Below are 25,252 nucleotides of genomic sequence, written 5' to 3'. Positions count from 1 at the left end.
AAAACAGCAAGAGGGATTGCACCTCACTGGCATGACACACACATCTTTTAACTTGTCATATAAGGCAAGAAGGCATATTCTCATTGGGATTAAAAAAGGGGAGAAAATAATGAGAATGATTATCAGGCTTATTCAGGTAAAAGAAACTATAAAAAATAAACAGTTTACCTAAAATAGTTTGGAGGAACTTCCACCAACCTACAACGGGACAATTTACAAGACCATCTTTATGCATGGAATTACTTAAAAGATATACATTAAAATCCGTAGTATAATTCTTACATATATAATTTAAATATTATTGATAGTCATTCTTATAATTTTTTTTAACTCTTTAAAAAATCTTGTAAGAATATTATTAAGTAGAAAATGTAAATTATCCATTTTAATTTTTTTTTTATGTTCATTAATTCTAGACTCTTTAGTTTTTGTATACAATGACTCACTTGGATGGATATTTATGATGTGGTCTCACATTTTACTCCAAAATTAAGAAATAAAACTCTCTCTAAATTTTAGATTTAGGACAAATGATGCAAAATTAGACTTCAATTGTAGAATCTAATTGGATTTTCTCTAAGTTTTGCCATATATATGTGTGTGTGTGTGTGTCATATAACTTATTAAAAAAGTCACGTGATTAAAACTACATATTGATAGTCTCTTTAATTGCCATATAGTGGATTGGAGGAAAATGGCTCTAAATTGGTCAAAAACAAGTGAGAATGTTGGGGAGAGAAAATCTTGGGGTCAGTGGTGGCTCTAGGAATATTTTTGAAAGGGGTCGTTAAGAAACTAAAATTAAATATAATTTAAATATATCTAGTTATTGATAAAAAAAAAATCGCAAAGACTTGGAAGTTTTATAGTTTCTTTCTACGAGTTTTCATATTTTAAAATCATTACATGATATTTTATTATCAGCTATCATTATCTATTGTTAATGTAGCTAAGTGTGATCATTTTATTTTGTTAAGTTTATATATCTGTTTTATTTTTATGTAATTTTCATTATCTATTTCTCTTTTTTTTTCATAAAAATATTTTAATCTATATGACAAAAATAATACACAGTCTATTATATTTATACTATACATGAACATATTCACATACATCACAATTCACAAAAATAACATTATAATGAAAAAAAATAACGCATATATTAGACACACACACACACACACAAAGGAATTTATAATAAATAGAGAGACATTTACAACTCACAAATATTCACTTTTTAATCTTAGAGTTATTAGAAGATACCGAGATAGTCAAATAGAGAAAACAGATGAGATGAGATTCATTAAAGAAAGATCTGTGATTTGTGTTGTTATTTGATTTGGGACTAAGCTGATATGTGATTAGAGTGAGCAAGATTTAAGTCCGGGTGTACAATAATATTTTTAATGGTAAATTAAATTAATAAAAAAATATTATATACATAATTTTTTTTTTTTCAAGTCAGGGGGTTCATTTGAACCCCTTGGAGTAGCTTTAGCGCCGCCCCTGCTTGGAGTAACTCCTATTGAGTTGTTAATATAACATAAACGGACATCATTTAACACCAAAACTTAAGCCTATGATTTTTGACTCAATTGTGTTATTAACAATTTACTTTTATCATTATTTTTTAGTGTAAGACTTCAATTACACGTGTATGGAAGACTTCTCTCAAGGGATAGGTGCCCTGGGGACTAAAGGAGCCCTTGGACCCATTGATAGTGTCAACATTTTTTTGTCGATATTGAAGAAATGGGAGAAGCAATCTGTATCTTAGCAACATCAGCATCTTTTGATTCAAAGTCGCAAACAGTTACATATGATAAGTAATATGCAATGAAGTAATAATATATGCTGGCTACTTCGGGTGAATTTTACATTTAAGCTCATAAAACAAGTAAAGAAATAAATACTTATGATGCTGCTTAGTTTGTTTTCATGCATTTCCTTTCTAAAGAAAAAAGAAAACAAAGTAAAATACAGATTAAATCCAAGCAGTAATTCAGTAGAGACGCCTGCAGATTGTGATACCATCACCCAATGAAGCGTGTGAAATTTGGACTCGCTGATCAGCTGCAAGTAATTTATTAAGCTCAATTGTCAACTGTCTGCCTGATTTCATGGACTCTGGAACCAATGCTTCAGGCATTGCAACTGACCCTCCCCAGAGTGTGTTATCATAGACAGCTACCCCACCCACCTTTAACAGTTTCATCAGCCTCTCATGGTAGTTCCAATAATTGACCTTGTCAGCATCAACAAAAGCAAAGTCGTAACTCCCTTCATTTTCATGCTGCATAAGCCCCATCCCCCACAGTGAAACAAAGAATAAAGAAAAAGAAAAATGAAGACCTTATTGTGGCAAGCATGACAGAAGATTAATAATAATAAGAGGAAGTAATCCTTACATTCTGTAATAGCTGATCAAGAACAGGTAAAGCCTCAGACTCAATGAAATCAATTTTGTCAGCAACACCAGCTTTCTTAATTACCGGCAACCCAATCTCAAATGGTTCCCGATTTACATCTATAGCTATAATCTGCAGTAATCTACAAAAAATCATAAGCAGTTTAATAGATAAGTATAAGATACAGAAGATTGTCCATTACAGACCTTGCCATCCTCTGGAATTGTAAGGGCAGTGAGGAGTAGAGAGTATCCTGTGAAAACTCCAACTTCAATAGTCTTTTTTGCGTTTACTAGGTTCAACAGCATGGCCATCATCTGACCGGCATCTGGTGAGGTAGCCATCATAGCCCTAGAAGACGACAAGCTAATTAATTTTCTGAATGCTGTGAGATAAAAGATACTCGAAAGTCTCCAGTAACTCATTTTGAAGGCATGCTCATGAATGTATACCATAACAAGTTCAATAATTCTTTCAATGCCAACTACTGAACCAGTAAGATGATTTAGCTGTATCCATGCCATCCATTGTCAAATGCATCATTTCTTGAGGGAGTATTTGAATATCACAAGAATCAATTTGCTCCATTCATTCACATGGCATTTCTTAATTAAAGAAATTTTATATAGCTTAACAAGTTACATGGAATCCACACAGAAATTTTCATTTCACACTGGGGTTTCTAAACACCTACTAAGTTACATTTATAAATTTGAGAACATACAAGAACTATAGTAATTGAAAGAACAAGCACCAACTTAGAAAGAAGGACACTTACCTTGGGTGGCTAGCAGTGACATGCCTTAGCTCCTTGAGAAATTCTGGTTCACGTGGGAAAACACTAGTCTCCTGGATATACTGCAACATTGTTGAAGAATGACATTAAGAATTTAAACAAGAAAAGTTGAAAAAAAAATTATTAAAAGAGAAAAGAAGAGATGAACACACACACAAACACACAAGTATGGTATTGTACCTGATACAAATCTTCACTCTGCAATAAACCCTTGGATGGGCCAGATACCATTTTTGTATTTTGCTCCATTGCTTCCAATTAAGGCCTAGGGTCATGAGGAGGAATCACAATAAGAATAATACCATTTACAATGGATAATAATGATAGGATATACCAGCAATAGTATTGTTTATAAAGAGAGAAAAATTAACAAATCCGCATATATATGCTAATTCAAATAATGTGAATCTCCTTCACAAACCTGTGTTACATTTGTTTAAACACTGAATAAAAGAAAAGAATGGAAATTTTTTAATTTCTCTTATTTTTTTTCATTGTGTTGGCTAGTAAGTGATAATTGACAGTGAGGTAAAAGAAAATAAAGATGGAAGAAATTGTTCAAAAATTTTCACTGGTCAAGTCAACTAAAATTTTCTCTCCAAAAATTGACGAGAAGGAAATAGTTAACAAATGTATCTTTTCTTGTCTCTAGTTTTCTTCCATTATCTCTACATAACCAAACAACATAAAATAATTCATTTCTTTCCCTTCTTTAGTGTCTAAACCTCAGGGTGTTTGTGTTGTGCACAATAAAGCCTATCATAGAAAATCTCAAAGTATATATGACATCAGGGATAAAGGTTGATTGTCCTGGGAAAAATGGACTGAATCAACTCCTTCAGCCCCATCAAGCAGTACTCTTTTTGGAGAACATCAAGACTGTAATTCAAACCAACTAGTTCAATTAATTCCCAGCCATTGCAAAATGCTCAGGTCTCAATTTTAACATCATCACATAGGCTATAACTATTTTATGAAATTAATCCTATTCCAACACAATTTTTTGCACCCATTGATGCATATCATGTCTTTTTGACTTCTGGGCATTCTTATTTTAATATTGTCATATAAGTCCTTTTCCAACACACTGTATCACTTCTATTCACTCAAGAAACAACCTCGGTATCAGAAAACAAAAGAAACAACCTCGGTATCTTACCTGGACCGAAGGGGCCCAACAAAAACAAGGAACCCAAAAAAAAACCAAAACCAAAACAAAACAGAGGGTATTGTTCAAAATTCAATTGGATGCCCGTACGCCAGACAAAGCATAGATAGCCGTTCTAGAAGGCAGGCAGCTTTTAACATCGATTAGTCATATGAAACATATCTAAGATACAAAACTTAGAAGATAATAAGTGTCGCCCAAAAAAGAATTATATATAGAGAAGTGAAGCATGCCCAGATTAAGTTATACCTGATTTAGTAAAGCAAATGGGGGAGAGAGTACCCAGGGCCAAGGGGATAGTGGCGTGAGGAAATAAATGGTTTAATCACAATTCAGAATTTCAGGAGTCAGGAGCCGAATGGAGGATCCCACCTACAGCAACCGGTTTTTTGGGATTGATACAAGGCTTCCCAATGCTTGATGCACATTGGACAACAACAATAACAAATTTACGGCTGAGAATTAGGAATTATGCTAGAAACACCATCTTTGACACAATTTTGTACCATAACTCGCTATATAACGAGTTGTGATTGATAATAATGTGTTCCTACATAATTATTTATTTATCATAATTATTTATTATCGAAAAAATTTTAAATTAAAAATAATTATTTATTTTAATAAATTTATTTATCATAATTTTTTATTTTAATATGATAAAACTCCTATAGTCTTATGTGTCAAGTGTCCTATTTGAGGAGGGAAGGAAATAAACCGGCATATATTTTAGCTTAATATATCATATGATTAGATAGTTAGGTAAGTTGGGTAGATGATCCAATTATTATTGAGCTAGCATTAGCTTGTGGTGTATTGAATTTATCTTCATCTTAATAAAGTTATGAGTCTTATAAAGAAATTTACAAAAATTATTTTGGAATCTATATTTTGGAGTTATAGTCAATTTAGTCCCTACATTTTAGTAACAATCAATTTAGGGGTCCACATGTAATTTTGTGAAGTTTAGGAGAAATTTTACAAGAGTTGGTGAAGATATAATTTTGGAAAGTTTAGGGGTAAAGAATGTAATTTAGAAAATTTGGGGTTCACAATATATTTTGGAAAATTTTAGGGTTAAAAATACAATTTTGGAAAGGTTAGGGTGAAGAAGAAATTTTTTGAAGTTATGGGGCATCTTCGTAATTTTGTACGAGTGTTGGGTTAAAAATGTATTTTTGTAAAAGGGGATTGAAGTAATTATGAGGAGGGCTGGCGGTTGGCATTTTTGGAGTGGGAGGGGGAGATGTACTCTACACAAATTCATACACCCATCACAACAAACCAACAACGTTTAAAAATAATATGTTGGGTGTATAAATTTGTGTAGAGCTTTGTTGTTATATTTAGCACCCGTTTGGGTACCGATGAAAGGCCAGCTTATTGCATCTGTGTTTTTTTTTTTTTCTTTGACCCGCGTGTTTTTGTGGTTGTTGGCTTTTGCAGTGGGTCCCGCGCACTGTTCACGAAACCCACAAACATATTTTTTCAACAAAACTTTCATTAAAAATGGGTTCTACAATACTATTCACACATTTTAAAATTATTTTGTTATAGTGTTTTTAGCAAAATACGCGATATCCAAACAAACCCTTAGTGTGCATTTGGGATGAGTTGAATTTTTCTGCTTATTTTTACTACTATTTATAGGTCTCACTGTACTTTTTGCTATTAATAATACATTGACAAAATTTTTTTTTTCTTCTTTCACAATTGAAACTTATGCAAAATGAAGTTTTGAAAAAATATTTTCAAAACTAGTTTTTACCTTTTTTTTTTTTTTTAATGGTGAACCAAATATTCCCAATGATATGAAAATTTCTAACTCCAATACATATCTTCTTCTTTTCTTTTTTCTTTTTTAAAGTTAGAATGGTCTAGGAAAGGCTAAGAAAACAACAGTAGAGGAAGATGTACTTTACCAATTAATTAACTGTAACCATATGTGGTTGGTCTAGTGACTATAATTCTTAATGTCTCATGAGATTCACAAAGCTACGAGTTTAAAACCTCTAGCTACTATATTTGGACCACCTCTACGAGATTCTTTTCTCTAATTTTTCATGTGCACTAAGACATGAGTACTATACATATTTTAGAGAATAGTTGGGTACTCGAAAAAATATGAATACCCTCATTAAAAAAAAAAAAATTTGTGATAGTAGGGATTGAGGAAAAAAAGAGAACCAAAAAGATAAATTACCAAACTGGTTTTTTTTTTTTTTTTTCACATTAAAACCTATATAAAAACATGCTTTGGAAAGAAAAATATTCATAACTACTTTTTGCTCTTTTTGGAAACATTTAGGGGTGTTTGGTATATATTTTCAAATAATAATTTTCAGTTTTTAAACAATATTATACGTATTTCTACATACTTTTTTACCCACAGATATTTTCATACACTTTTTCAAACAATAATTTTTAATTTTTAAGTGTATGTACCAAACACTTTATTATATTCTAAAAATGGTGAACTAAACAGACCAGTAGAGAGTAGTATAAAAGATTCCTAACTCTAATATTTTTGAAGGAAAAAAAGAAAAGAAAAAAGAAGTGGTCTTCAAAAGGCTAAGAAAATTAACCATGTAGATGTAGAAGTAGATTTCTTTATCCAATTCCCACGAGATGGATGGGATCTTTCATACTCATAGACCTTGATACGTAACTTGGCTTTTTGAAACTATCTCATACAACATGGGAATAGCCATTATTATTCAAAAACAATCTCATCATGATATTCAGGTTTCTCATTTATAATTAAAACAATCCCACTTCTTATTAAACACCCAAAACGGAAAAGAATCACAGGGTACCAATTTACCTCAACAAGCTGAGAAATTAAAAAAAAAATGCTCGATCATGATCCAAATGATTTGAATGGTTCACATGTATATAGAGTTTATTAAAACTTAAAATTTGGCATTTATAGAGATGGATATAGAGATTACCGGAGGAAATGGTTGAGGACTACACACCCTGAGTCTTGAGTTTTAGCTCCAGCAAGCGCCCGGACCAGGCTGGTTTTACCGATTACTGTGCTATAAGCCTATAACAGTTCAGCCAACGCTGATAAATGAAAATGATTCAAGTACGTACCTTACTAGCTGGCTAGAACCTACAGCTACAAATTTATGATATATATATATTATTGTAGGCAGTGGAAGACATCTCCACCTCTTTTGAGATGTAGGGTTTATTTAATATTTTTTTTTATTACTCATGTGATTTTAATATATGTCAATCCCTATTTTTTTAGGTGACAATGTGACATACGTTTGTTTTTAAAAAATTTTGATCCCAACACGGATATATATAGGAAAGGGCAGAAGATTGGGGGACGTGATATACAGCGTTAAAAAAAAAAATATATATATATATATAAATAATTAAAAAAAAAAACAGACAGCATGAAAGAGGCAAACTGCCCATGAAAGGAAAAAAAATGTACACCCCCGACTTGCCATCTGAAACCGATGATCCTGAAAGTCACTTTCTGAAAGACACTTCACGAAAGAAAACCTATGCAGAGGTGACCCAGGAAATATGCATGCACGACTTGAGCTATGGAGAAGAAGAAGTGAATGCTCAGGGACAACCACCATCTGATAAGGATGATGAGCAACAGCCAAGAATGGATGCCACTCAAACCAAGCGACGAGGACGAACTTACTGAAGATGCATGGGAGATCAGGGTAACCACAGAGATGAAGAGCAAGCTGGCTGGCCCATGGCAAACGAGCGTCATCCTCAAACTTATGGGAAGGCAACTTGGATATCGCGCACTTCAAACTTGGTTAGTGGGTATATGGCGACCTACAGTTACGATGCACTTAATTGATATCGGATATGGTTCCTTTATTATGCGCTTTGAACTCTTGAAGGACTACCACCATGCTCTCATGGATGGTCCATGGTTTGTGGGCGACCAATACTTACATGTGTAGGCACGGGAGGCGGATTTTCACCTGCATACACTACAAAAAAGGGGTCTATAGCCACATTTCAAAAATGCGGCTATCTATAGACCCCAAAAACGCGGCTATAGGCTATAGCCGCGTTTACAACTCCGGCCTAAGCGGCGCAGCAACAGCCCCGGGGTCTATAGCCGCATTTTTATAACCGCGGCTATAAATCAGACCTATAGCCGCGTTTTTAACCGCGGCTATAGGCTTTGGGTCTATAGCTGCGTTTTAAAAAAACGCAGCCATAGTCTGAGACCTATAGCCGCGTTTTTACAAAACGCGGCTACAAACCTGCTTTGAGCTGCGTTTAAAACGTGGCTATAGGTTTTTTTAAAAATGAAAAAAAAATTTACTGGGTTTTTTTTTCCCCCAAAAAATTCGAAAATTCAAGTTAAAAAAAAAAAAAAAAGTTTTTGGGTTTTTTTTTCCCCAAAAAATTCAAAATTCAAACAAAAGAAAATCAAAATTAAACACAAACTCAGAAAATTCAAAATCAAACACAAACTCAAAAAGTTTAAAATCAAACACACCTAGAAAATTCAAAATCAAACACAACATACTAACAATACAAATACAACGTACTCCAAAATATAACAATACAAACCCATGAATCTCCCCTCATTCAACAAAACCAACCCAAATTTAACACTAAATCCATTCAAAGAACACAAAAGCTCAAGAACACAAACCCATTTAAACATAAGCACAATATCAACAACACAATAGCAAAAATAACCTCTAGCAAAAGTATAATACCCATAAAAAAAATTAGAGAATTTTTATCTCAAATAGTAGAGATGAGTTTTCCAGTGACCCTTGCTTGAAAAATGAAGTATATGGTGGTGTAGAGTGTACCGGTGGGACACTGAGGGAGAGGAGTGTGCGTTGTGTTGAAAGAAAAAAAGAAGGAAAGAAAGAAAAAAAGAAAAAAAGAAGTAGCAGCAAAGAAACAAAGAAAAAGAAAAAGAAAAAAGAAGAGCTGTGTTGGAGTGAAGAAGGAAAAAAAAAAAGAAAAAAAAAAAGAAGAGAGAACGAAAGAAGAGCTGGGCGTGATTTGCAGAGAAAAAAGAAAGAAACCTAACAAAGCAGACAAGAAGGACCAAAGAAAGAAAAGATAAGAGTGGGGGTAGGTGGGAAAGTGGGGTTTTGGGGTTTTTTTTATTGGTGTTACCTATAGCCTCGTTTTTGAAAACGCGGCTATAGCCCCTCCCTTATATAAAAAAATAATTTATTCGGACGCACAGGTCATCCTTTGAAAAAAATATATATTATTTGACTGGACCTATAGCCGCGTTTTTGAAAACGCGGCTATAGTCCGGACGTAAAACGCAGCTCAAGGCACTTAGAAATGCGGCTTTAGACCTAACCTATGGCCGCGTTTAATAAAACGCAGCTACAGGTTGTGTCTAAAGCCGTGTTTCCTAGAAATGCGGCTATAGGTTGGGTCTGAAGCCGCGTTTCCAAGAAACACGGCTATAGGTTTGGTCTATAGCCGCGTTTCTTTTAAACGAGGCTATAGGTCAGGTATAGCCGCATTTTTTTATAAACGCGGCTAAAAAACGCGGCTATAGCCCGCGTTTTTTGTAGTGATAGTGCCAAAATCTCAACTACGGCGGTTTGGATTCGTTTAGAACAATTACCAATTAAATATTATCATCTTGACTTTCTTAAACACATGGGCAATAAATTAGGCAAATTGCTTAAGGTATGTTAACGTGTACGGTGTTGTGAGCTTTAGGCCCAACTAAATTATTTGTACAGCATATATTCTTGTAATACATTCTTATTTGTACTGCACTCATATACCTCTTATATAAAGGCACTCATGTATATTCTTTCAGTGAGAAATACAATACTATTGAATTCAGTATTTCTAACATGGTATTAGAGCCATTGCTCTGACATTTTCTTAGCAGTCTTGTCTTTATTGGTGTTACTCCATTCTCAACATCGCTTCTGCCGTCACAGCAGCTGCTGCAACCTTTCGCCGTTGAACTTCTGACGTCTTCTAGACATCGTCCTTTGGTTCCAAACTTGTAGCAACCGCCGTTGAGGAGTTCCACACTGCAAGGACCATTGCCCTTTTCAGCACCGCCGCGCATCTTGCTCTGATCAATTTTCTGCAGGTACCACTGAGATTGTCTTGCACCGATCTACACAGTCGTGGAATCCTCGAAGCCATCGAAGATCGCACGCGCCCTCACGCATTGCTCAAAGAATCTGTGCTGTAGCCCACGCGCCCTACGCGTTGTCATCTATTCCAGGCTGACATCAGTAGTGCCACGTCAGCCCTAGCTTACGTCAGCATCCAGTCATCTATTGACGTTAGCGCCATGTCATCTTGCTGATGTTATATCTGATCGTTGAACGAGTGGACCGTTGACTTTGATCAAACCGTTGACCGTTGACCAAGCGTTGACTTTGACCATTGACTTTTTCCCAGAGTTGACTTTTGCAGTCCAGGTTCTCCCTACCAAGTTTTTCTCGTAGATTTCATCTTTGCCGTCTGTTTTTGCATATTGTGTCTCTAAATGGATAAAAAAGATATTTTTCTTCCTCGCCCCATCAATACTATATTGGAAGGGAATAAGAATTACTTATCTTGGTCTCAAGTTATGCGCAGTTTTTTTAAGGGTCGCATGCTCTGGCATTATTGTACTGGTGCAATCACTATTCCTGTCAAGAGGGCAAGTGAAGAAGATGCAGCCTTCCTCAATCGCATGATTGAGTGGGATAGTCACAACCACATGATCCTCACATGGATTCGGAACACTTCCATTTCCTCCATCTCCAATCTGTTGGGTAGCTTTGATGATGCAAAATCAGCATGGGATATGTTGGCCAAAAGATACTCCACTACTCACGGATCCATGAAATTTCAGTTAGTGGTTGAATTGCATCAACTCAAGCAAGAACCAGGGTAATCCATCAATGACTACTATGATCAACTTTGCTCCATTTAGGACCAAATTGACCATGCTAATCCAACATGGGCATGCTCAAAAAATGCTTAACAATATGCTGCTGTTAGAGATGAATTTCATCTCTATGAGTTCCTAATGTCACTTCACAAGGACTATGAGCCCATCTGAGGTTAGCTTCTTAATCACAGTCCTCCTCCCTCTCTTGATACTGCTGTAAACGAGTTAGTTAGAGAAGAAGCTCTCCTTGCAACCCTTCAAGCCCAGAATAAGTTTAATGTTATGGCTATTACTCCTTCTGTGCCACCCACAGAGCAACCTCAGCAATCAGGTGATCCTTCTGGCTCTAGCAATTGTCGCAAATAGACCAACAAAAAGTTCTGTAACTATTACAAGCATCATGGCCACACTATTGAGACTTGTTACCATCGCAAAAAATCTACTGTTGCAGTGGCTAATACTGAGCCTATTTCGCCGATGCCTTCCATTTCAGCTGAGTCCCAGTCTTCTGGATCCATTATCAACCTCTCACCCACTGAACTACAGGACATCATAGCTCAGGCCATTCGTATGGCTTGTAATGCATCTCTTTCCTTTGCTCTCTCAGTTTTACCCAGTAAGTCTCAAACTTGGTTTTTTTATTCTGCCTGTTGCAATCACATGACACCGCACTTGTCCTTATTCTCCAAACTTGACCCTGCACTACATCCTCTTAATATTCATATAGTTGATGGTTCCACCATGCATGGAAATAGTCTAGGTTTTGTTTCGACCTCCAACATCTCTGTTCCTGGGGTCTTCCATGTACCTGACCTATTCTATAATTTGTGCTCTGTGGGACAATTAGCTGAACTAGGATATCGCCTTATTTTTTACTATTCTGGGTGTAATGTACAAGATTCGAGGACGGGACAAGAGCTTGGGACCTGTCTTAGAGTTAGGCGTATGTTTTCCATGGAAAATCTTCATCTTCCACCTGTTGCTCCAGTTTCCGTTGCTGCGGTTTCTTCCTTACCTTCTCTCGCACTTTGGCATTCTCGTCTTGGTCATGCACATTCTTCTCAGGTACAACAATTAACTTCTAAGGGTCTGTTAGGTTTTGTGTCCAAAGACAATTTTGATTGTACTTCATGCCAATTAGGAAAACAGCCAGCTTTACCTTTTAATAATAGTGATTCTATCTCTAATAGTATTTTTGAGTTAATTCATTCTGATGTTTGAGGGACCTTCTTCTGTTGCTAGTATTGGTGGATCTCGATATTTTGTTGTTTTTATTGATGATTATTCTCATTATAGTTGGATCTTTCCTATGAAATCTTGTTCTGAAATTTTACCAATATACAGTAACTTTGCAAAAATGGTTGAAACACAATTCTCCAAATGTATCAAAATTTCTTCGATCTGATAATGCTCTTGGATATACTCAATATGCTTTGCAAGCTTTGTTACATTCCTATGGCACTGCACATCATCTAACTTGTCCAGGTACCTCTTAGCAAAATGGTCGAGCTGAACGAAAACTTCGTCACATTCTTGATATTGTTCGTGCTCTTCTTCTTTCTGCCAAAGTTCCTGCCCCATTTTGGGGTGAAGCTGCTCTTCATGCTATTAATTGCATTCCAAGCACTATCATCCGTAATCAAACTCTGTATGAGTGCCTTTTTGGGTCACCCCCTGACTATCATCGCCTTCACTCCTTTGGATCTGCTTGTTTCATTCTTTTTCAACCTCATGAGCACAACAAACTTGAGCCTCAGTCTAGACTTTGCTGTTTCCTTGGTTATGGAGAGACTCAAAAAGGGTATCGGTGTTATGATCCTGTCTCTCATCGTCTTCGTGTTTCTTGTAATGTTGCCTTTTGGGAACACCGCTTATTTGTTGAACTCTCTCACTTTCGTTCTTTCTTAACTACCCCATCTGTTTTAGAAATCTTTCTAGACGAGTCTCATGTTCATTCTACAAATACTCTTGATCCTCCTTTGGACTTCTCTATTAAACCTCTAGATATTTTTTATCATTCTCTTGGACAGGTCGAAGATTAACAGGTTAATGGCGAGCTGCCCTACCTTGAGCCTAGGTCCCCTGCTCCTACTCTGCCTGAAGATCCTCCACAAAACATTCCACCTCGTCACTCAACCTGGGTATGATCCATTTCTACATATTTACTTGACTATCATTGTTGCACTACCTTTGCTACACTCCACGAACTTCACACCTATCGTGAGGCCTCCACTGACTCTTTATGGTAGATTGCGATGAAAGAAGAACTTGATGCATTAACCAAGAACCATACTTGGGACCTGGTTACTCTCCCTCCTAGACAGTCTGTGGTTGGTTGTAAGTGGATCTACAAGATTAAGACTCACTCTGATGGGTCCATAGAGCGATATAAGGCTCATCTTGTTGCAAAAGGTTTTACACAGGAGTATGAGATTGATTATGAAGAGGCATTTGCTCCAGTTGCTTGTATCTCATCTGTTCGTGCCCTTTTAGCTGTTGCTGTTGCTCACAAATGGGATCTTTTTCAGATGGATGTTAAAAATGCCTTCCTCAATAGGGATTTGAGTGAAGAAGTTTATATGCAACTTCCTCATGGTCTTTCTGTTGAATCCAACAAGGTTTGTCGCCTTTGACATGCACTTTATGGCCTTAAACAAGCTCCACGAGCTTGGTTTACCAAGTTCAGCTCTACTATCTTTCGCTTGGGTTACACTGCCAGTCTTTATGATTCTGCCTTATTTCTTCGTCGCATTGATAAAGACACCATTCTACTTCTCCTCTATGTGGATGATATGATCATAACTGGTGATGACCTCAGTGGCATTCAAGAACTCAAGGATTTTCTCAGTCAGTAGTTTGAAATGAAAGATCTTGGACATCTCAGCTATTTCTTGGGTCTTGAAATCACTCATTCCATAGATGGTCTTTATATTACTCAAGCCAAGTATGCTTCTGACCTTTTGTCTTGAGCTAGACTCACTGACAACAAGACTATTGACACTTCGGTTGAACTTAATGCGCATCTGACTCCCTCAGGGGGGAAACCATTGTCTAATCCTTCTCTTTACAGACGATTGATTGGCAGCCTAGTTTATCTCATAGTTACTCGTCTAGACATTTCCTATGCTGTTCATCAAGTAAACTAGTATTCGTCTGCTCCACGATCGACTCACTATGCTGCTGTTCTGCGCATTCTTCGATACTTGAAGGGCACTCTCTTCCATGGCCTTTCCTACTCAGCTCAGTCTCCTCTTGTACTCCATGCATTCTCTGATGCTGATTGGGCAGGAGATCCCACTGATCGCAGGTCCACCACTGGTTATTGTTTTCTCCTTGGATATTTTTTGATTTCCTAGCGAAGTAAGAAATGAACCTTTGTGGCCTGCTCCAATACTGAAGCAGAATATCGTGCCCTTGCTGATACCACATCTGAGCTCCTTTGGCTATGATGGCTTCTTAAGGACTTAGGTGTGTCTACATCCTCTGCTACCCATCTTTATTATGACAACCAGAGTGTCATCCATATTGCTCACAATGATGTATTCCATGAACGGACTAAACACATCGAGATTGATTGTCATTTTATCCGTTATCATCTTGTACATGGTGCTTTCAAGCTCTTCTTCGTCTCCTCCAAATATCAACTTACAGATATCTTTACTAAGCCACATCCTTAGGGATGCTTTCATGATTTAGTTGACAATCTCAAGCTAGTCTCACATCCACCTTGAGTTTGAGGGGGGCTGTTAACGTGTATAGTGTTGTGGGCTTTCGACCTAACTAGATTACTTGTATAGCACACATTCTTGTACTACACTTTTACTTGTACTACACTCATATTTACTTGTATTGCACTCATATGCCTCCTGTATAAAGGCATTCATGTGTATTCTTTTAGTGAGAAATACAATACTATTGAATTCAGTATTTCTAACAAGGTAGATGCAGTGACTAGCGCCGCCATTTGTGGGAGGTATGCTCGCTTATGTGTTCAAATCAATATGGCCTACCCTTTGCCGAAACATGTCAAAATTGGAGCATTTTGGCAAGATATTGTCTATAAAAACCTTCCAATGTTATGCTATCGGTGTGGGAGACTTGGACACAAAGAGGTCCATTGTACTGAACCAAGTGATGACATGAACGCCACGTCCTAGCTTGGATCTGAACAACGCGGAGAGCATGGGACGAAGGAACATGAGCAACACCATACCCCTTGGAAAACTGTCAAACCCGGCGCTCCAAACCACGTGGCACCAACACTGAACACCCACCACGTGGCAAGCCTCCCCAACGTGATACCCATCCACCAATTCACCAATGTGGATTTACTGCCTTGACCAACTCACATGCATTCAATCATCGCCAAGCTGATTCGGTGATAGCTAGGACATGGTTTGGAAGGGTTTGGGAACCCACCTGGTTTTAACCGAGATGAAGTGGCCATGCATGGTGAAAACCATGTTTTACTTAAGCCACGTGAAGCATCCAAGGAAACCATGCAAGCTTCCCGTATGAACACCTGTCCACCCTTTAACCCGATTAACCACACCTCCCACGCTTCACAACACTTGGACCATATAAGGCCTTCAACACCTCATGGGCCCTTACATACCACACTCTAACACATAAATGGCTCCCTCATCAGACCAACAATCCTCGACTCCCACTCCAACAGCCCTTGATCTCCATCAAACTCCCAGCCACCAAAGCAGCCCGAGTCTCCCAGCCACTCCAACCATGCACACACATTCAACTACCCCCCTCCCCTGCGACCAAGCTTAGGAAATGGCGATCCTCAAACTGATATGGAGTGGCCTCTCCTTAGGGTACTCCAACGACGAGACAGTGAGCTATGTCCGCATCCCAGTTCACCGAGCAGCAATGGCCTGGAATGAAGTGACACAAACTCCAAGCCTACCCATGTGGCTCGAACCACCATCATAGCCCAATCCTTATCACATGCCCCGAACTCATGTCTGAGTGCGCCACTCGGTGCACCCCTATCAAGCCCCAGTTGGGCATCTAAGAGCCTCAGCAGTCAGGCAGAGGAACACTCAGGCGAGTTCCTTTAGCGTTGCCTCCTCGGAACTACTTCCCGAAGCCATTTTTCGATTTCTAGATCTCGGTGAAATAAATATGGCACTAAGGGAAGAAGAACCCAAGCTATACATAATCCTGTTCTCAAACCAAAGCCTACCATTTGTCGTGTTCGCCATGCACTGGGAAAGGCTCGGTGAACTAGACCCGATGTATCGTATCAAGCCAACCACAGCGAGGCATCAGTGCCTCACTCAAATTGCGGTGAGGACTCTGATGACATAGGGGATCCTGAATGATTATCTGAATCCTAATACCTCTTCAATGAAGATGATTGCTTGGAATTGTCAGGGAGCAGGTAGCGTGGCTTTTTGTAACCATGCCTATGAACTCCATCATAGGCATCATCCAGAAATTTTGATTATTCTAGAATCTAGAGCCCCGTATTGCAAAGGAGAGGGCTCAAGTAGTTATTACATTCTTCCTTACAATCACTCTCGGCGAATGGCTCCTATTGGGTTCTCTGGAGGCATATGACTGTTATGGAATGAAAGATCCTCCTTCAACGTGGAAATTCTCACCCATAGTGAGTATAGTATCCATGCTTTTGTGAAAATATCATCTCCTTCTCTTTCCTTTTTACTTACAGTCGTATATGCCTCTCCTAATTTTACTAAGCGTAAGTTTTTTTGGGAATATTTACAAAATCTTGCTACTGTAGTATCTTTACCTTGGGTTCTTTTGAGAGATTTTAATGATATGATTTCGGATGATGAAAAAATGGGAGGTTTACCTTTAAATCGAAATAGAGTTACTGCCTTTAGAAATTGCATGAAAAAGTGTGGACTCATGGACCTAGGTTTTCAGGGGCCTCGATTTACGTGGACCAATAAAAGCCCCGTCTCAAAGAACGGTTGGACCGGGGGATGGGGAATGCCGAATGGAAAATACTGTTCCCTGTAGCTAAAATACACCATCTTTCTAGGGTTAAGTCTAACCACTGTCCCATTTGTGCCCGATGGCTAAATGTTGTTGCTATCTAAACTCTTAACTTATAAATAAGACCCCCGTTTCCATCAAAAAAAAAAACTGCCCATGAAAGACTATCCCATTAATTGATTAGTTGAGGAAAAAGAAAGATGGAAATCGTTTCTTCCACTTCTCTATAAATTGGGAGAACCAAAGAAATAAGAGGACAGATACACATAGACACACGAACAGAACAACAATAGGCAGTGAGAATGTCCTTGACCCCACCAATTAAACAAAAGGTTTAGCTTATCTACAATACTTTTTAAACTGAAATCTTCTTTTATTTTAACAAGAAACTGTCACATCACCCGCTAACTAAATAAAAGGTGGAGATTAAAATTCATTACCACTTGCTATTGTGTATTTAAAACAAGAGAAAATCTCTTGTTAAAAAATTATTGAATGTAAGCCAAACCCTTAAACAAATTAAGGGAGTCCTTAAGTCTACCATTATGAATTAACTAGAGGATATCATGCACAGATTACTTTACAATTTCATTTGAAATCATTTTTATGTATATTAAGATCTACATATAATACTTATTTTCTTATATAATATTTATTTGCCTACAATATTGTTAAATACTTTGAAACTTGATTTTATTAATTCATATTTTATTTTTAAAAAATAGTATAACATTGTAAGACTATAACATATTGTCAAATTTTAGCAATCTCTCAACCACTTCTTCAACTACTCTATTCTCACAACCAAATATTGAGACTTCAGTTGCAAGCACAAAACTCATTTTCTCAATGAAATTAAAGAAATCATTTGTAAGTATCAACATAAAAAGAATGTGATTAAACAATTAGAAATTGACTAAAAACACATTCATTTATTAAAATTTAATTGTCTTTAATTGGGCTTCTGTATCCTTCAAGGAAAACGAAAAATACTTTTAAATCATCATCCATTTTAATTTTTATCACTATGGCTCATATTGCACAAATCAATAGTAAAAACACCTATAATGAAACCTACAAATTATGAGTTCTAATACAAAATTTAAAAATAAATAAATAAATAGCTAACTTCATAAATAATCAATTAGAATGTATTTGAGATGAGATGATACAAACACTACAAAAAAACTGGCCTACTGCGGCGGGCCAAAACCGCCGCTAAAGCCCCAAAAACCGCCGCTATAGGTCCATTTCACCTATTGCGGCGGGGGCTATTGCGGCGGTTCTACCCGCCAGGCTTGTCGCGACGCAATAGCTCTATTGCGGCGGTACAAAAACCCGCCGCTGTAGATACGCTTTTTAGCGGCGGGCATAAAACCGCCGCTATACAACATTCAAATTCGTTTTAAATGACTTTTAGCGGCGGGTCGTACCCGCCGCTATATGTTCAAACCTATAACGGCGGTCAAAAAGCGCCGCTATAGGTCCACATTTAATAGATAAAATGTGGACCTATTGCGGCGGACTATAAGCGCCGCTATAGGTCCACGTTTAATAGATAAAATGTGGACCTATTGCGGCGCTTTTTGACCGCCGCTATAGGTTTTTTTTTTTTTTTTTTTTTCCAGCGGGCTTTGAAACTACTGTTTACATCAAATATAAGGAAACTACTGTTTACATCAAATATAAGGGACAACCTGTTTCAAAGAACCTGTTTTGCATCAAATATATTGTTCAAACCTGTTACAATAATTATTAAAAGAAAAGTTACTGCTTGATCCTCTTAACTGTGCTAATGTACCTATTTACACAAAAATCTAACACTTGGAAGACGTGCTAAAAAGCTACAACTTAACCAGCCAACCAAGTTGTCAGTAATCATGCAATCCTATCCTTATCAACATTATAAGGATATGAGTAACAACAAAAGCACCATTTTCTGGCTCAAAGAATCCCCGCAAGAGCAACAAGAAAATTAATCATGCAAGATTGAAAACCCTCTAAATCATATAGAGGAAACAATTTACTATAATAAAATAGAGAATGCAATGCTTAAGTTTATGTCCAAAACTGAAGTTCACAATAAATTTGAAAAATACAATAATACCTCTCTAGAAACCCAATGAAGCCAAGATTGCAACAAGATCTCGACTCTGAACAAAGCACTGTTTTTTTTTTTCTTTAGATCTTCACACAGCTTAATTTCACTCAATGCATGTTCCTCTCTATTACATCCCTTTTTATAGTCCCAGCTCCATCACTATTCCTGAGCTTTTCCCACAGGGCTCAAGCAATTGATGAGAAACTTCGTGTGGTTGAATGAGATTCAAATGTGTGGCTGATAGATCATAAAGTGAAATATTAAAACTTAAAAGTGAGACAAAAAGAAACTTTTATTCAACAAACAACAAATAGGGTAAACCAAGCTATCTAGTTTAACAAATTTGAAATTTTGCCATCTACGCTAAAAAAACTAGGCTTATGCCAATAACAAAACTCCAACCTAGTAACTAAAACTATTTATTGTGATCTGTATAAACATCAGCTGCTTTTCAACTTCCCAAATTTAATTTATGTAAAAAAATTCTGAAGAACTACATTAAGTTTAAATGTGACTCAGAACTACATTTGATATATGAGATATGACATGAGATGAGAACCACCACTAACTTAGTTGGTTTTATGTGTACGGGTAGATATTATAATTTTAATAATTCCATAGTAAATTATCCTAAGGATTCTAAAGAATCATAATACAAAAAAGGATTTTCCTTTAGGATTTGCATCCACTCAAAGACCCAAAACTAGGTGACTTGAGCTTTCTTTGAACTCAGTATAACAAGCGTAAAAAAATATTGAACCATCACTCATCAATTAAGTGATAATTAGGTCAAATTAAAATTGAAACTTATAAATTAAGCATATTTTCATTTTCATCCTTATAGTTTTAATTTTTTTTTTCAATTGAATCTTTAACATTTCAATCTGCTTCTAATGTTGTCCTTCCATTCACCTTTGTCCATTTATCACGTTTAAGCGGAACAAAACAACGTAGTTTTATTAATTTTTAACTTCCAAATCTCAAACACTCAAAGACTCCAAGCGAATCATAACTTTTGAAGAATCGATAATGTCCAACTTCAACATCAAAATCATAACCCATCGTCACTGGATAAAAAATGCAAGCCCCCTTCCTTGGTCATAGCCTACTCATACAAGTTAGGATCAAATGGTACTGCAACATTGAAGTTATGTAAGTGTCGTTGAAAGGTTGAAGGTAAATAATATATTTTTTTTGTCTGAGTGTATTTGAGATGGGATGATACGAAGGGCCATGGGCATGTGTATATAAAGGAGTAGAAGTAAAAATGGTGAATGGAAATGCAAATAGCTTTTTGTGTGTGTGAGAGATGAAAAATCTTGAAATATTGAACCAAATGAAACAAATGATAGTCTTAAAACACTGAATAAATAATGTAACAAAAAGTAATCTTAAAACATTGAACCAAAGGAAAAAAAAAAAAAAACTATTTCTCAACAAAAAAGAAAAGAAATAAAGTCTTTTTTTTTTTTTTTGGTGCAAATGATATATTGCATAATATTTCCATTTGCACTAGACCGGCTACCTAGGGAACAGATGTAGGGGAAGGGCCACTGTATGTTTTTGTTACCTGTTTTACCAATTAAGTTTTTAAAGCCAAGACTTTTTGCAATTTTTATAAAAGAATTTTATGGTGAGCTGAAAATATATTTGACTGCATTTTACATAACAAACACTTAAAAATAAGAAAATATTTTACAAAAAATATTTTACTTTAAAAAATAATAGAGTCTAAAGTTAGAAATCAAGTCCAATTGTGCACACTAGAAACCAAAATGGTGAAAAAAAAAGGAGGGGTAGGGGGAATGGTGGTTTCACGCCAAAATTGTATCACATTCGATCTTATTAGAAATCTGGTAATTCAAAAGTATTGTTTTAATCAAACTAGAGATTCACAATTATAGGTAGGAGTTTATTTATTTATATGTGCGCTGCACGATATCTTATAAATAAAAGAGACGAAGTAAAGGAATATCGATTATATATGCGCTACTGCACGATATATCTTATAATTAATTAGTTTAAAGAAAGCCTGATGAAGGACAGGAAGTAAAGAAATCACGATGACAGGCAAGAGTTTAGTTATTTATTCTCGAGTGATTAATCCGATGATGCGCCAGCAGATCATGATACCGTTAACCAATGGAGCATGAGATACTTCAACATATCCTGTTGGCTCTTTTTGATTTTCACTGGAACAGCCTCTTCAGGCAAATCAACATATACTCCCAAGAGTGTGTTATCGTAGATAACCATTGTTATGCTATATAGAGTCTAGTTTGTGTTCAATTTTGTGACACGACTTGACTTGGAAGCGTTATATTTCAAATAGGAGATTTTCTGAGGCTAAGGGTGTATTTAGATATCGTTTATTTTGCTGAAATTAAAAACTCATTACTGAAAGTACTGTAAATAAAGATAAAAGTTAGTTGAAATAGTACAGTGGAGCCTATAAATAATACCAAAAAGTGCAGTAGAGCTCATGAATAATACCAAAAAATGTATGAACCGTGTCATGGGACCCTCCATTTTTTCAGCAAAAAGCAAAAAAATTTCATCCCCAACGCAATCCAAACGCACGCTTAGACATTTTAACCAATTAAGGATAATAGTAAATCTCTTCAAATTTTAAGTTTCCTAAAAAAACACATGAAAATAAGAGCTCTTTTGTTAATTATTTTAATAAATCATAAGTAGTTGATACAAACAAAACCTAGGTTGTATATTTTCTTAAAACACTTATAATTACTTTATTCAAAGAAGTTGATAAGAAAAAAAAAACACTATTGTTTTTATCTAAGAAAATTGTTGTAATTTGGTGTAGCAATTTGGTACAACCACAATGTTTACACCCAAATTTTATTATATAGTATATGATATGATGTTCTTACAACAAAATTCACCAGAGGACATTAAAAGTCTCCTACAAAAGAGTCCAATATATTCTTTAGCAGTTGTTATTGAACAAAGACTGATTACAAATCATGATCCAGTTTTTATTACTGATTTCAACTAGTTCATAGAAAGCCTTGTTTGCTCATTTTAGTCATAATTGAATACTTAGCAAATTCGCCTGCAAATTAGGATGCCATCACCCACTGAAGCATGAGATATTTCAACAAGAGGATCAGTAGAGATTGAGTTATTAAACTCAGTGATAGACTACCTTCGAGCTCTTTATCTTTTCTGGAATAGCCTCTTCAGGCAGAACAACATATCTTCCCCACAAAGTGTTATCACAAACAACTATCCCTCCAATCTTAACCAGTTTCATCAATCTCTCATGGTAATTCCAATAATTATCCTTGTCCACATCGACAAAAGCAAAGTCAAAACTCCCTTCATTGTTTGACTGCATAATTCAAGTTTTTGTGGCATTTGATTACCAAGATGTCAAAATGTGAGGAAAAGAAATATGTGCTCCAAATAGCTTAATGTTAGAATTATTAAGGTTAGAGATACAATTTTTTTTTTCGTAATGGTTGAGATGTCATGTTGTGAATGGTATGTGTGTGTATATATACACACCCACAAAATAATGTTGCAACAATTACTACTTGTCAATTAACAATTTGTGAAGAAAAATTGTATCTAACGTTGCATGGGTCAAACAACCCTAGACCATCGAATTTCATGGCTTCACAAATGAGTAACAAATTAAGACCCAAGCACTTAATAAAATAGCCATTTTTATGTTAATATTAGACGTTTTGCATTCCTAGCAAAATGTTTCACCCAATATTGGCACAACCCACTAGCCAAATTGGCCTCATTAAGGCATGTTTGATTCCATTAAAGATATATACATGGCTATTACTAAGGTAAATGCAACCATTTATGTTGGTTGGCTGATTGCCAAGCGGGTGAATGAAGCTCTCTCTCTCTCTCTCTCTCTCTCTCTCTCTCTCTCTCTCTCTCTCTCTCTCTCTCTCTCTCTCTCTCTCTCTCTCTCTCTCTCTCTGAGAGAAGATTTTTAGGTCGTGGAAATAGTGTGTAGAGTTGATTGACTAGTTAAAACACAAATAAAGTAAGTTAATTTTTTTTTCTTTATAACTGTAAAGTTGTGATTTACAACTATGTTTTATGTTGACTTTATTCCATGACAAAAAGTGTTGTAATTGCTTTAATTTTGTTTCTTGTATTTTGTGAGATTTTATTGTATTGGGTTTAGTATTGAGTTGGGGAAGAATTGAGCATGAATTGAAGAACAATTGTGAGAAGCTCGCGAGAAGCAACCCGCGAAAGAGTCACGTGAGAAGCACATGCTAGAAGCTGAAGAGTCATGCCAGCCTGGAGGATTTCGCGAGTGTCTCGCGGGTAAGAACTTACCGCGAGATACCAGCGAAACTCTCTGCTTGGAGAATTTTTAAGTGTGACTTTCTTACCCTTCACCCATACTATATATACCCTCATTTCCCACAAAAGTAAGGAAGACCATTCAAAGAAAAAAAACCTAGATAGGTTTTCTACGACACACACACACCCATTTTTAGAGAGAGAACTACTTATCCTTAGTGAGACATCATTATAGCCTCTTCTCCTTCCTTCTCCCATTGTTATATCTTGAAAGAAAATTTGTACCTAAACACAACCCACACATTTTCAAAGTGTAGAGAGTGTTTTGGACCTTGGGAAGCTTTGGGGATTCACCGAAAGAAGCCAGTGAAGCTTGGCAGATGCAATCGGGCGTATTGTAGGATCCCGAAAGCTAGACAAGACACCGTTCCGAGAAGCCTTGTCAGAGTAGGAGGTTGGAGAGTTTAGGTGCATTGGGTAGATTAGGCTTGGAGGGTCTTTTGCTATTCATGTATCCCAACTTATTGTCTAGCGGATCGATTTACAGCTTAAAGGGCGGCGGTGAGGTTTTTTTTGCTGAGTTCTTTGGTTTCATCTTCGATAACACGTCTCGGTATTATCTTGTGTTTGCATCTCTCTTTCCTTACTCTTGTGCTTTACTTTTATTGTTTGTTGTTCATTTTTATGCGCTAGAGTAGTTATTGGTTTATTGCGTTTTGTTTACTCTTGTTTTACACTTAGATAAGTTAGAGTAAAAACAATCTAGCCGTATTTTTTAATTGGAGGTCTAAACAAGCTCTTGTGTTTTCACACAAATTTGAGCTTTCAATATCTAAGATAGAAATTATACATTAGCCTAATCTAAGTGTATGTGTGTGCGGTTCCCCTCCCTCCCCCTCTCCAATCATGCCAAGGGTGCACCACCTATGTTAAACTTTTTTAATAGCAATAAACGATGTTTTCATGATGGCAATAACATATTTTACCAGGTTATTTCCTTTTTTTTTTTTTTCTCATTATCTTTCTTTGTTAAGACTGTCATTCCTCCCTCACTCTCAACCGCGATAACAATTTCAACAAACATCTTGTTCAAGGCACACTTTGGTATGTCACCAGACGCAGGTCAACTAATGGTCATGCTTTTGAAGTTAGTGAATGCAAAGAAAACTATTGAAATTGGGGTCTTTACAGGATAATCTCTTCTCCTCACAGCTCTTACAATACTTGATGATGGCAAAGTTTGGGAAACTATTCATTATCATTACTTCTAATACATCTTTATGCCAAAATCTTTATGTTTTTTATTGCCTAATTGCAGATTATAGCCATAGACGTCGATCAAAAAACATATGAAATAGGCTTGCTAATTATAAAATGGTCATGCTAACGAGTGTCTTTAGGATAATGGTTAACAATCCATTGAAGGAAAGTTTTGACACTACTTTATGGGAAATGGAAAAAGTTATCAAAACATTAATTTTTTTTCTTTTCCTATAAAAACTTTATTTAAATAGATTATTAACTATTACCCTAAGGGCATCCATTAGCATTTCCCATTATAAAAAAATTCTGGCATTGAGCACAAAATTAACTTTATTGAGTCATAAGCTATACTAGT

The 25,252-nt window shown here is 36.2% G+C and overlaps 1 protein-coding gene across 2 annotated transcripts; it reads right to left on the bottom strand.

Annotated features, from left to right (window-relative positions):
• Positions 1–1,771: 1,771 nt before the first annotated feature.
• Positions 1,772–4,823, bottom strand: LOC142644552 (putative caffeoyl-CoA O-methyltransferase At4g26220). Of its 2 annotated transcripts, none has more exons than XM_075819141.1 (6): positions 4,622–4,823; positions 3,385–3,469; positions 3,187–3,266; positions 2,615–2,759; positions 2,409–2,540; positions 1,772–2,293 (listed from the first exon to the last, which is right to left on the bottom strand). In XM_075819141.1, the coding sequence occupies exons 2-6, from the start codon at positions 3,451–3,453 to the stop codon at positions 2,003–2,005; spliced, it is 717 nt and encodes a 238-aa protein (XP_075675256.1). In that variant the 5' UTR covers positions 3,454–3,469; positions 4,622–4,823; the 3' UTR covers positions 1,772–2,002. The 2 variants fall into 2 exon arrangements, with proteins under 2 accessions (XP_075675256.1, XP_075675261.1); XM_075819146.1 differs by having other exon boundaries at positions 1,772–2,245.
• Between the last annotated feature and the right edge of the window lie 20,429 nt (positions 4,824–25,252).

This window comes from Castanea sativa, chromosome 1 (assembly GCF_040712315.1).
Source record: "Castanea sativa cultivar Marrone di Chiusa Pesio chromosome 1, ASM4071231v1".
Lineage (NCBI taxonomy): Eukaryota > Viridiplantae > Streptophyta > Magnoliopsida > Fagales > Fagaceae > Castanea > Castanea sativa.
The sequence above is the reverse complement of the archived record's forward strand: the minus strand, read 5'-3'. Positions and strand labels throughout refer to the sequence as shown.

Excerpts from the sequence above, each read along its gene's own strand:
- LOC142644552 (XM_075819141.1), bottom strand. The coding sequence starts at position 3,453 with ATGGAGCAAAATACAAAAATGGTATCTGGCCCATCCAAGGGTTTATTG. Across the intron at positions 2,541-2,614 it reads CAATTCCAGAGGATGGCAAG|ATTATAGCTATAGATGTAAA; the intron begins GTCTGTAATGGA and ends AGATTACTGCAG. Across the intron at positions 2,294-2,408 it reads TTGATCAGCTATTACAGAAT|CATGAAAATGAAGGGAGTTA; the intron begins GTAAGGATTACT and ends GGGCTTATGCAG.